The sequence below is a fragment of the Pimephales promelas genome, chromosome 23 (assembly GCF_988280905.1).
Source record: "Pimephales promelas chromosome 23, fPimPro1.hap1.1, whole genome shotgun sequence".
Taxonomy (NCBI): Eukaryota; Metazoa; Chordata; class Actinopteri; order Cypriniformes; family Leuciscidae; genus Pimephales; species Pimephales promelas.
Window position 1 is genome coordinate 14,677,512 of NC_142791.1, and position 13,804 is coordinate 14,691,315.

Genomic DNA, 13,804 nt, shown 5'->3' on the forward strand with positions numbered 1-13,804 from the left:
GATGACTGACGCCAAGCGTGAACTGGTTAAATCCATTTCTCAAGCATGAGGGCAGATTGTGGGCCTGTCCTCCTGCTCCCAAACACACTTCATCTTTCTGTAGCTCCTTTCCAAAAAACACAAGTGTGAAAGCACTCAGAAATCCATCTAACCTAGAATAAAATTGTCACCAACAATGCTGTTACCACAAATTGTGTCTGTCCAGATAAGGGTAACAGAGCTAGGGCTCTGTTTTCTAGCGCAGGTCCAGAAGAAAAATAATGCTTTTAGGCCATTGTATTGATAGCAAACCTAGAGAGACAAGTCAGTTTTGATTTGATGATGACTTAAAGTGAGCATCAACAGAGCATGAATTATATGGCACAGGACACAGGAATCTTGAACTTCAGATGCACTTGGGTGACGACCGATTAGAAGCGAACTGCCTAAACTGCAATCAGCGCCTGTATATGACTTTGTGCCAAACCCTGCTGTTGATTAATCACCGCGACCATGAGCTGCTCTCCTGGGTGTGGCCTAAGAAGCTTAATCAAAAGCACTAATAACCAGAGAGAAAATTAATTCTGCAAAAAGAGAAACATATGGTGGTTCAGCCTTGCACAAGGTCAGTAAGCTGGTCTCTCGGGTCAGAGAGGGAGAGAGGTCAGGGTGCCGCCCTCATATCCGGACCAATTTTAGGTCAGACTTGTTCAAAAGGATGTCCAGAAAACTCCTGCAAAACTCATCAGACTAATGCGAATCCTGCCAGCGAGGCCCTCAGTTTGGTCTCAGCGGCAAGCTAATGCCTAAACCACGACCCATTTAAAAGGATCTGGCAGTCTGAAGAGTGAAGATAGTTTTCCTGAAGGAATGTTTGAAGGAGATTTTCACCAGCTTGTCTCAACTCTACCCAATGCACCTGCGACAAACACCAGTTATGCAGGAGACATGAACATTCACATTTCACGTTAAATATGAATTCAACTATTTACATAGGAATGATTAAACGAATGATTTACATAGGAATGATTTGCTTTTGTTTCATGAATAGTGCCGAAAAGAGCAATTTAGCGCTTTACATAAAACATGAACGAAACGTTTTTTTTTCTGTGTAAACGAAAGGTTTACACAGAAAATTGAAAGTTATGTTCTGATCTATTATTCTCTCTAACAGTTATATTTTTCAATGAATCATTAGCTGCGTTTACATGGACCCTTATAATCGGATTGACGGCTCAATCGTACTACAAAACCTTCAGGTAAACACCAAAATCGATCCGATTGAGCTTGGTCCGACTGAAGTTTCGATCGGATTGAAAGGGGTGGTGGTTATGTGGAATATTCGTGCAGTGCGCATGTCAAAAAATCAATTCCGATTTGAATCTTGTGACATATAAACGCGCACATTAACCTGATCACTTAATTTATCATTCATGTAAACACCTTGATTGCATTCATCAATTGTATTGATTTCATTCCGATTGTGTCCATGTAAACGTAGCTTAATGACATTACAAATTAAAGCTATTACAGGTGTTTTTCACTGCATAGTTTTCAATTAAAAAAATCTTACAGTTTTTATCAATTTTAGGAAAAACATTTGGTAATCTGAGGTGGGGTGCCAGATTTTTTACAGGTTTAAATGGGGGAAAGTTTGAGAACCACTGGTTTAACAAATGATTTTCCACACAAAACATGATCAACAATTTACGCTAGAATACATTTTACACATGATTTACACAAAAATGTAACCCTTTTAGCATTATGCACATTCAACTCATGAATGTTTCATGAATGAGGCCAAATCAGTTTATATTTAAATAAAAACAAACATTTTGTTTTATATGTCAAGGTGAACATGGTAAAAAGACAAAGAAAAAGGCAAGAAAACACCAAATGAATGCAAGACTCACCCCTGGTAAAAACGTCAGCTTATTTCCATCCACCCACAGCTCTCTGATTCCTGTAAGCTGCTCCAATACTTCAGGCTAGACAGAAAGAACAAAAAACTCAATATCTCATTCTCAGCAAGAGGAAATCTGCCACTAATTCCAATGCCATTAAAGGAGAAAAATGCATATTAGGTGCAATCTAAAAGAGAGAAGCACTCAATGAGCGCATCTGCATCTGCCACCTGGCTGCACTGAGAGCTGGAAGGGAACCTGACACACAGGCAGGTGCTACTCACCACTTCAGTGAACTCGTTACTCCCCAGATCCAAGCGCTCCAGCTGTGTGAGCTTATGCATGCTCCTGCAGACACACACACACACAGACAGTATTACTTACATTATTAACCATGGATTAAGCACACTTGGTCCATAAACATATCTGAGCGATTATCAGTTTTGCAGGACTGGCTGAACTGTAGATGGAGAGCATGAAGAAACACTTCAGATAGGCTGGTAACAACCACAACTCTTCTTTTTAAAGACTCCCCGCAGAACATAAATGACAAAGACATTTAGTGAACAGGTAGTTAGTGCTAATCAATTTTTCATTAGCAGTTTCAGAACAGAGACTTCAATCCCCAGTTTCACATAAAATCAGAAGCAATATAAACTGAATCAAAATAACACTCAAACATATTCTCCATGATCCTACCTAGAGAATTTAAAGGCTTAGTTCACCCAAAAACGAAAATGTTGTCATTAATGACTCATCCTCATGTCGTCCCAAGCCCGTAAGACCTCCGTTCATCTTCAAAACACAAGTTAAGATATTTTAGATATAGTCCGAGAGCCTTCTGTCCCTCCATTGAAAATGAATGTGTGACATCAGTGGGTTAGTTAGAATGTTTTGAAGCATCGAAAATAAATTTTGGTCTACAAATAACACAAACTACGACTTTGTTAACTAACCCACTGATGTCACATGGACTACTTTGATGATGTCTTTATTTCCTTTCTGGGCAAGGACAGTATATACCGTACATATATTTTCAATGGAGGGACAGAAAGCTCTGACCAAAATCTAAAATATCTTAAACTGTGTTTCGAAAATGAACAGAGGTCTTATGGACTTGGGACGACATGAGGGTGAGTCATTATTAATGACATCATTTTTGGATAAACTAAGCCTTTAAGGATGTTCCACAGTCATAAATGACAATATATTTCAAGGCATGTATGTATTTTCCCTCTACTGTAACAAACTACATGCATTATTTATCTAAATAAAAATCTTTTTTTTCATTTACAGATTTTCCACAAATCTAGGTAATCATAAGTCCCCAAAAAAAGTCAATAAAAAGTGTCTTTTTTGCCACTTATATTGATAGAGATAGTAGAGACAGAGAACGGAAATGGGAACAGGATTTGGAAATGACATCAGCCGAACGAATTTCTTTAACATTTAGCATGATAAGGTCAATATATCATTTCACTTCAGGAAAAAAGGCTTTCAGTCACATGACAGTGATGAGGAAGTGAATGCTCTGGTAAAAATGAAATACAGTATATTACTTTCTTATTGGAAGCACACTTGTTAACTTTATTTCTCTTTACAAAATCAAAACTATTATCTCTATGTTCTTTAAGATATTTTGTTATCACCTTGAATGCTTTACATATCATTTGGGTATCAGGGAATGATGAAAATCTGCCATTAGACTTCGAATGCCAATCTTTACAACACATTTCTCCAGGTTCGTTCTCCTGTTCTAAACTTCCCATGCGATATGAATATCTGCATCCAACCCTAAAATAACATCAAATACTAGGGTAGGTGTGCTTTAGGGCAGGGTGTAAACCTCTGCTGACGTGGACAACAGATCAACAGCCCACAGGCATATTGTAACCGTGGAAAAAGTTAAACAACATAAAACTCAAAATGATTTATGGCACAAGGAATTGTATAATAAATGGTTATAAACTGAAGGCAGACTTGTAGGAAATTCTGTGTTGAAAGACACACTGGTAGTTGGCCGACTGTAAGAGGAATTCATTCATCCGGGGTTTGGAGGCGTGCAACCAGTCAATCAGCCAAAAAAACTCACTGACCCCCCAGAATGCTGAGCAATCCACAGCTCATTAGAACACACACACTGCTTAAACAACAGAGCCATAAAGATATCAGGTCAAAGTGTAATAATGGCAAGTAGTAGTATAATTTATTGTCCTCGAAAGGAAACTTGTTTTGGACTACATGTTGCTGCATATACATACAAATATAAAATATAAAAATATTAAAACAAAACATTTTGTCTTTCAAATGAGTAAGAGATGCATGTGCAGGACAGCTTTACGTCTGTCTTTGATTATTTGATTACTAGTGTCTTCCTGGTACACTTCCTGATCCAAAACAGTCCATGCATTTTAACTCTAGTGATTTGTAACTTGTTTGGTTTGAAAGTGACTTCTTTGTGACTTGTGCTTCATACATCACTACACTATTGACAATAGACCTTTTTTGCCGGCAAAATTTCACCAAAATTTTGCTAGTGTGACTGCGAGAGAATGAAAATCATAGATTTGATCACTTAGAAAAGTATTAGCACACCTTTTCCACAATGAGCAGCTTCAGTTAAGGGATCATTCATAATTGTGATGCTTTTCTTAGTAAACACAAGGAAACATGACTCATGAGTGATAACCATTCTTTCTCTCATTTTATATTTGATTAGTAAAGCATGACATTTCTCTTTTGCCAAACAAAGGTCAACAGTTCGCTTTCAAATCAGAAACAATTAGGGCTGTCGGTTTAACACGTCAGTTGGTTTTGGAAAAAATAGTGTGTAAAACTGAATGCCTTTAATGCACCCACCCCACCCCAGATCTAAATAGTTCATCTTACATTTCAGAAAGTTGACTGGTGAAAAACATGGACCAAAAAACAAAACAAAACATGATGGAGCCTATAAAACACAGATATAATATATGCCCATATAATTCAAGATATAAAAGGCAAAAATGCCCTGTATGAGCTTTAGTCTCATATTTATATCATATGATATAGTTCAGCAATATCACACGAGTGCGTGTCCCGAATTTTGTCCCGAATAGGACATGTACATGTACAAATGTGATATAGATCTTTTACAACAGTTCAACTAATAAGTTAATATTGTGTTATATTTTAAATAAAATAACATCTTAATTTGTTTATGAAAATATTACATATAAAGCCACAGGATAATGATTGTGCATCTCAGAGAAACATAGCAGTGTTTCTGAATGAGCGAACCAATCGGGTCAACCAATGATTCAATGATCCATTAATAAAGAAAGCCATTTACTTTACTTTCTGACTGGATCAGGGATTTGAACAATTCAAATAAATGAATGAATGATTGAATGAATGACTCACTCATTCAGACATTTACTGTCGGTTTTAGTTTCTTATTCAGAGTATTAATTCATTTTTTTTCATATTACATTAATACAAAAAAAAAAAAAAAAAAATTGCAACATTGTGTAATTAATAAGATTAAAAAGGTTAATTGCTTGACAGCCTTATTTAAAAAAACAAAAACAAAACTATTTAACAGCTGATTTATGTTGCTGTAGGTTTTGTGGTTTGTTCATGTGCTCCAACATGGAGACGTTCTGCTCAAGTGGCTTTTGTTTAAAACATTGAGTGCGATAATGAGTTGTTTTAAACTTTGCGGACTAACGGTAACCCAACAAACACACTCGAGGCCTGTGTGTTTCAGGACGGAGGAGTCGGAGGCACAGAGATCGTCTCTGTGGCTCTCACACACAAATCCAAAAACAAACGAGCCCTCATATGATGCAATATCGGTTCCTGAGCCAGAAATGATTATAAAACCTGTCACAGCATGTCACTTCAGAGCCACTTATGTAAGACTGAACAATATGATGCCGCAGAGACCGAGAAAGAGAGATGTTTGCCTGCATTTATACTGCGATCATCAGGAGTGCAGTAGCACGGATCATCATTTTAATATTTTACTAATTCAAATGAATCCCAGAGCCGCACTTACTTTGGCAACATCTTTAACTGGTTCTCCCGCAGTTCCAGAATCTGCAGTTTGGTTAGTCTGAGGAAACAAGAGAAAGACAGAAAAATACATAAATATAAGTTTATACTATACATCGCAGACACAATACTACAGTGTTTTGTGACTGCTCAGTGTAAAATCAAACAACCTGAGATTTCAAATGTAAAATAAAAGTGTAAAAATCCCCTCGGTCACAAACTTTTGTAAGCACTTCCCAATTTTATGTCCCTATGCTGACTAACTACATACTCCAAATATACTGTGGTCTTTTAGTAAGTAACTCGACTGTTTCCCTCGAGTGACCTTCGACAGGAACTGAGATACATGTAGCATGTGCCATTTGAGGTCTATTTCAGGCTGTGTGTGCATGATTATATGTCAAAAACACCACTGCACGATTGTTCACTGGAACTGCACTGCATTTTCATAGGAAAGCACCATTTCTGAGCCGCTATCTATGATTCAAGCTCCAGGAAATGTTAGAATGTGCTGTCTGAGGAAATTTCGCATGTGTCATTTTAATAGATTTACAACTTGGATAAATCAAGCTGGATGATGCAAGTGTGCTTGGTAAACCTTTTCAGTGTTTTGTAGAACAGTTTTGTCCATTTTATGTTTTATTGTAATACATACTTTGGCCTATCTTGAATCTAGATGCTATTTGATCTAAATCAGGAGACTTGATTGTCTTGGTCTTTGTAGGATTGTTCGTGAGTGTGAATCTGTGTGTTTCTGACCTGCCGAAGCTGGCCGGTAGAAACTCTAGGAAGGCATCGTTCAGGTAGAGCTGGGTCAGGCTGAGGAGCTGCGTGAAGCCTTCTGGGAGTCTGTGGAGACACAAGAGTGCTTTCATTACATTACCACACACACACACACACACACACACACACACACACACACACACACACACACACACACACACACACACACACACACACACACACACACACACACACCATCTCTACTAGCTATATACCCACTTTGATATAGGGTTCACACTCGCTTCGATGATGGTCAGGACTTTACAGTTCTTGATATTTTCAGGGAATTCCTGGATGCCTGAAATTTAAAACAAACAAAAGAATGAACTTGATTAATAATTGCTGGTTTTATGTTGTTTGTGCCTAGGGTATAAATGTCTTCAAATTAACAATTTGTATTCGGTTCAGTTACAGCATCTTGAATGACTGCATTTCCGTGTCGATGTGGACAGAACACTGTCCTAAAATAGTCTGATGGTGCTTTCTGAATCTACAGCATCACAGCAGTCAATCGAGCATTAGCCATCAGGATTAAACGCATCAAGAGAAAAGACTGAACAAACATTATCCAATGCACTGCTATTGCTGGTTGCATGAAAGAACAAACACATGAAGGAAAAAGAGTTCAGAATGGACTTTTAAATGGCACATTAATAACGGAAACTTATATATATATATATATATATATATATATATATACACACAGTGTATATATATACAGTGTATATAGGTATATAAATATATATATATATATACAGTGTGTATATATATATACTGTATATATATATATATATATATATATATATACACACACACACATACATATATACACACACATATATATACTGTATAATTACATTTCATTATATTTTAATTCTATTTCACTGATTTCAACCATTATATCTTTGAGTCCAGATGGAATTTGACCTACACTACCAGTAAAAAGTTTGGAATTAATATTTTTATACATATATTCTTTTTCTTTTTTTCTTCTTTTTTTTAAAGAAGTCTCTTCTGGATTTATTAGATCAGACGTTTTTTTTTTTCTATGTGAATATATGCTAAAATATATGTTAAAATGTAATTTATTCAAAGCTGAGTTTTCAGCATCATTACTCCAGTCTTTGGTGTCACATGATCCTTCAGAAATCATTCAGATGATTACATGCTCAAGAAATATTTCTGATTATACAGTTGAGCCGCTTCATATTTTTGCGGAAACCATGATCAAAAAAAAAGAAGAAAAAATATTTACTTTTATTCATCAAGGATGCAGTAAATTGATCAAAAGTGACATTAAATACATTTCAAATAAATGTTGTTATTTTGAACTCTGTTCAAAGAAATGTACCAGGGTCCACAAAATTATTAAGCAACACATTTTTTTTAAATATTGATTTTATTAGAACCATTATTAATAACTGAGCACCAATAAAAATTCAGCATCAAATCATTATATTATAATAATTTCTGAAGGATCATGTGACACTGAAGACTGGAGTAATGATGCTGAAAATTCAACTTTGATCACAGCCTGGATAATTTACATTTAAACATATAGTCACATTGAAACCAGTTATTTTAAATTGTAGTAATATTTCTCAATATTACTTTTATTGATCAAATTTGATCAAATAAATGCAGCCTTGTTGAGCATAATATAAAAGCTATTTGTTGACCAGTATTGTAAAATAAGTTTACAATGATTACTGGTAGTCATCCTTATACAATAATTGTTTCAGGGTTATGGACTAGAAGAATTATTTGGAATCAGAATTTGAAAATGCCAAAATAAACAGCTGCAATTCAAACAAAACCCCATCCCTATTTGTGCCCCACTTAAAAATACATAATATGTTAAGTAAGCATTTCTCAACTAGACTTTTCTCTAAATTGGCTACCGAAGAAAATGCTGTTTTTAGAAACAACTCGAGCTTGTGCAGCACTAGAACTAGACTGCACACTTCCTGTCCTACCAACCACAGGAGATGGAGTGTGATATTAGAGTTATGTTGAGATATCCTGTGAGCAGAGAAACCACAGGTGGCTCTGCATTTATCCAGACACACACACACACACACACACACACCAGTGAGCTCTCAGATCTGCACCAGGTGACCCTGCGCTCGCTCTGGTTTACTGTACAGCACTTCTGATGCGTCATTACACAGAGCGGCAATGCTAATAATAAACACGTCCTGCTTTACATTTTCTGGAAATGCAGTAAATGTAAGAAATTTGATTAAATTGCCTCAAATCTACTAGTAGCATCCTTTGCAAATTAAGGATGTGCAAAACTAAACATATTCAATATAGTCAGCTAATTGGTCTAAAGGAAACCCTGTAAAACTAGGCTGGTTTCAGTGCAAGATGCGACTATAGCTCAAGACTTCAGTCTGAATGTGTGTGTGTGTGTGTGTGTGTGGCTGTAGTGCTGCTACTTTAAAGGGGAAATACAGCAAACAATCTAACAGCTAAAGCACAGCAAAAAATCATGCTAATAAAGCACCAGTGGTAAAAGTAAAAAAATTCACCATAACCTACTCAAAATGGTTCGGATGTGACCACAAATTTTTTTTTTTTAAATGATTTGACTGAGACTTCCTGTGCAGGTCTGAGATCGTCACCGTCTGTCGTTCCTTTATCAGATTCTGCAGCGCACCAGCTGACAGATGAAGTGATGTGTAAACAGAGACTCAGTGATTTCAGTATGTGTTTCTAGTCTTGCGGTCTTTGCTTATGTTTAAGAATGGAATAAATTGTTTCTACAGATTGCCATCAGTTTACAGGATATCAAAGCTAGCGGGTATTTAACTTTCCAAAGCAGAGCAAGAATAAACAGTGTAATAGTGTAAACAGCGGCTCTGTTCCAATTCCTACAGAGATGTGGTCCACATAGGCAGATACCTTACAAGGGGCGTTTAAAAAGGATGAAGGGAGATTGATTGACAGGCGAAAAATTGTGAATCCACAATTTTTGTCCGACAAAACAGTTAGGACAGTTAGTATATTAACATCGGAGGATTTGAACTTGAAAAACGGAGAGTACTGACGTCTTTCCACGGTTAAAACAACAGTCCTCTGATGTTCATTCATGTTTATTTGATAAATTAACTAGAAGGAAGAGATGATTGGTTCACGACTGATTGGATTCACGATGATAGCTTTAACGAAGCGCTACGGTGATCTGTCAGGCACATTAAAGAGCCACAAAATGGTATTTTTGTTTAAATTTCTTAAAAAAAAATACCAAATTAGAAAGTTAAGACTTTGTTTCATATCAAAAGTAACCTGGTCTGTCCTGTCTGTTAGTGTCCTCTCTGCTCTGCGATGTATTTTTCACTGCGTGAGAACATGGTGTGGCGTGAGAGTGGCATAGCTTGTCGGACATGGCAACAGTAACTAACGGGGGTGGGTGTGAATTATGTGATAGGTAAAACAAAACAAAAAATCTATAAAACACATTGCTTACACAAACACCACATGTTTGATGAACATGAAATGCTTTCAGCATTTTTACAGCACTGAATAAGATATATTCACAACTGGCTCTTGTCTGGAATTATCTGTCTGTTAACCATATCTCACAATTCTAAACCAATGAACGACACATGAAAACAAAATGTTAATTTACAAGGATCCGCCTGGTATTAATGGTGAATTCTGTGTTGCAGCGTAAACTGAAATGCGAAACGTGGTGCTTGAAGAGATGAGTTGAATTACAATGGATGAGGGCTCAGCGAGTCTGTACAGATATCAATATGCCTCTGATTCTGCTCAGAAGCGTAACTGGACCCCGAAAATGAGAGAGAAAGAAGGGGTAAATCAGCCGTTTTGCTTACTGTTCTTGCTGACGTCGAGCTCCCTGAGATTGGTGAGGTTTGCGATGGCCGGGGGCAACACCGTTAGGTCATTGTCCGGTAGACTCAATCGGTAGAGCAAACTGCAGTTGAAAAGTTGCTGTAAAGGATTAGACATGGAGAGACAGAAGTTTGAGAAACATTCATGGCAAACTTCATATTATATTCCAGCTTTTTGCAGAGGAGGTGGATTCATTTAAAATTGATTTTTTGGCTGAATTAGTTCTGCATAGGTGAAACAGTCACAGCAAAGTCAGGTTTAAAACTTGATCAGTTCTCAACGGGACTTCATGTAATCTAATCCATCCGGTCTAAGGAAAACAACACGTCTGCAACACAAGGCTATTCCTGATGAAGGACAAGAAAGACGTGGATAAACAAAAAAAAAATCCAGCCCAGTGGAAACTGTTTATATGATAAGAAGAGAAAATCTAATCGCTCTGAGACATCCTGCCAGTTACTATCTCGCAATTCAGACTTTCAGAGAATACTGAGTTTATAACACAATTGTTCATTTCTCGCAGTTCTGAGTTTATATCTGACAATATATATATTACATTTCTAAATTTTTCTCAGAATTGCGAGTTTGTAACAATTTGTTTAAAATCACAGATTTTAAAGAATTTCAGATCAAAAATGTGAAAATGTCAATATATTTGTATAGAATACAATCAAAAGGCAAAAAAAATTGCACATATAAAAGTAACACGAGTTAGGTAATCAATTACTTTTCATGTGAATTGTAAAGTAAAAGATCACTTTTAAATTTACAACAAAATATCTGATTTTCTTTATCAAATAAGTGACGCAAGTTACTTTGTTTTCCTGTTTATTGACTAAGAGCTCTCCTGTCCACATGTTAAGAGAAATCGTGAGTAAGCACAGATGCGTTGAGTGTGTGCGCTGTGTGTGAACATGATGCTTATTGTAGCTGAACTAAATGTGAGCTTTTACCATAAAACTTTAAATTATATCCCGGATTTTATTTTCCCAAATCGTCGAACTAGACCGGCTTGTATTTGAGATGTTGTTCTCTAAATCTCTAAAGATCTCCAAATGCCCCATGAAACTACGGTCTTCTGACCTTTGAAACTACGGTCTTCTGACCTTTTACTATCGTGTCAACTGATTTTGATTAATATGAGAGTGTGCGCGTGTGGCCGGGCCAGGGCGCTCTCTCTCTCTCTGCTCGTTATGCGCCCTGTCATTCTTCATTCATCACTCACTGATCAAAAAATTTTATTAAATTAAATACAACCTGAAACTATAAAAAAAAAAAAAAAAAACCAGACCCGGCCCCTATTTGACACGGACCTTTATTTGCCCAAACCTGCAGCCACACCAGACGTGTGAAAGAGACAGGTGCCTATTTGGGACTTGGCTATTATTTGAAGTTTTACGGTATTCATTTACTCAAAAACAGATTCTGAGTTTATATCTCACAATATATATATATTACATTTTTGAAATTTTTCTCAGAATTGCAAGTTTGTAACATGCCAATTTCATAACATTTGGACGAATTGATGGTTGCTGAAAAATTTTAATCACAGATTTTTTTTTACGGTACGATTTTTCGTACCGTAATTTTTTTTTTCCGTATGAAAAAAACGTACCGTACATTTTTTTTTTACGGTACGAATCGTACCGTTTTTTTAATGACTTTTTTATGATCCAATTCAACCATTAGGATAAGCAAAAATGACTTTTGACATGAGATTCAGTTTTTGTTTTTATTGCTAACTAAGTAAAATAACTTTTTTTCGGGAGTAACACAATATAATAATGCATTACTTTTAAAATCAACTTTACCCAATACTGCTGCCAACTAACAAAAAAAAGATCGTCAAGTTTCACCGCCTAAGCACTAAACACTTTTTGGAGACATGCAGTGCAAGCGTGTCAATTGTGCGAGCGCACTCGTACTTTGGGCAGCTCGTCAATCTGGTTGGCGTCAAGGTAGAGCTCCTCCAGGGTCTTCTCGAAGCTGAAGATCTCTTTGGGCACCTGCTCCAGGCTGCAGTGAGAGTAGTCCAGCGAGGTGACGGTCTCCTCCTCGCCCCGCAGGCAGCGGCACGGCACCAGCCGCACAAACAGACTCCGCTTGCTGCTCATCCTCACGACAGCTCAGGCACTACACAAGAAGAGGAGAACAAGATCAGCATCTCATCAACGTTAATTATTCAAGGAAATGAACACTGGGATACGCGATAGTGCTGCCAAAACAGCTTGGTTTACAGCTTAGTTAGTTACACACTGAGCAAGGAATCAGCTTTTTACGATTCATAATTGATTTCAAATAGATATTGTTTAAGTCACTGCAAATGAATTTTTTTAATAATTTTTTTTTTTACAACACGTTTCTTTTTAGGCGGTTTTACATGTTTTCGTTTGGCAAAATGTCCTTTCAATTAAATTAAATAAAAATTTTAAATTAATTAAAATTCATTTTTCTACAAAATTTCATTGACTGTAATGTTACATTTAAAGCTCAAAACAAATATCTACATGATTTTGTGTTTGATATATCAACAAACCTTTCAGTGTGTGAAACATGTCTGCTTGTGTGTTGTTGCATCAACATTCGGGACAACGGGAGCAACACGTTTTGATCACAGCTGAATTTTACATTTTCTTTGTTTCTTAAACATTGCTATTGTATTACTAGAAATTACACTAAAATCTCTAAATTATCATCATGATACATTTTTTGACCCATTTTTGGCAGTTTGCTGTTTTTGATTTTGTAATTGAACAAATGAATGTTTCCAACAGTAATTTTGTTGGCGATATTAACACACTTTCAGGCATAAACATACTGCGAATAAAGCCGACAATTACTCAATCTACAATAGCGCTGGGAGGAGCACATTAACATTCATTAAAACCTTTATATCTGTTGGCCTGAAAAACAGCATCATTATACAATGTCCATTCATTCTGCTTGAAATGGAAATGTCCTCGATATGGCATCAAACGGGCAGCCCAAGGTTTGCTCCTGAATTGAGTGATTTTCATGAGGTGCCGCTCTATTTATCCAAACCCAGTGGCAACAACAATTGCCTGTTGTACCCACAAGTATACTCTGGTGTTGTTTGTGTGTGGGCCATCATCGAGAGCCCTTCAATCTGCATTTAAATAAGGCGACACAGCAAATGCTAATGCTAGTATGAGTGATTGAAGTCGGCTGACAGAAATCAGCTGAAAACTATCAAAAACATTTGTCGTCATAAAGCCAGGGCC

At 36.6% G+C, this 13,804-nt stretch overlaps 1 protein-coding gene across 2 annotated transcripts in view; it reads right to left on the bottom strand.

Annotated features, from left to right (window-relative positions):
- The window catches only part of erbin (erbb2 interacting protein), a 71,854-nt gene that overhangs the window by 27,085 nt on the left and 30,965 nt on the right, over positions 1-13,804 (bottom strand). For both annotated transcript variants that reach the window (XM_039675624.2, XM_039675623.2), the window contains exons 2-8: positions 12,488-12,695; positions 10,544-10,661; positions 6,921-6,999; positions 6,678-6,767; positions 5,923-5,979; positions 2,168-2,231; positions 1,893-1,967 (exon numbers count right to left, since the gene is read on the bottom strand). In XM_039675624.2, coding sequence (XP_039531558.1) covers positions 1,893-1,967; positions 2,168-2,231; positions 5,923-5,979; positions 6,678-6,767; positions 6,921-6,999; positions 10,544-10,661; positions 12,488-12,676 — 672 coding nt within the window. In that variant the 5' untranslated portion in view covers positions 12,677-12,695. The remainder of the gene's footprint in view (positions 1-1,892; positions 1,968-2,167; positions 2,232-5,922; positions 5,980-6,677; positions 6,768-6,920; positions 7,000-10,543; positions 10,662-12,487; positions 12,696-13,804) is intronic.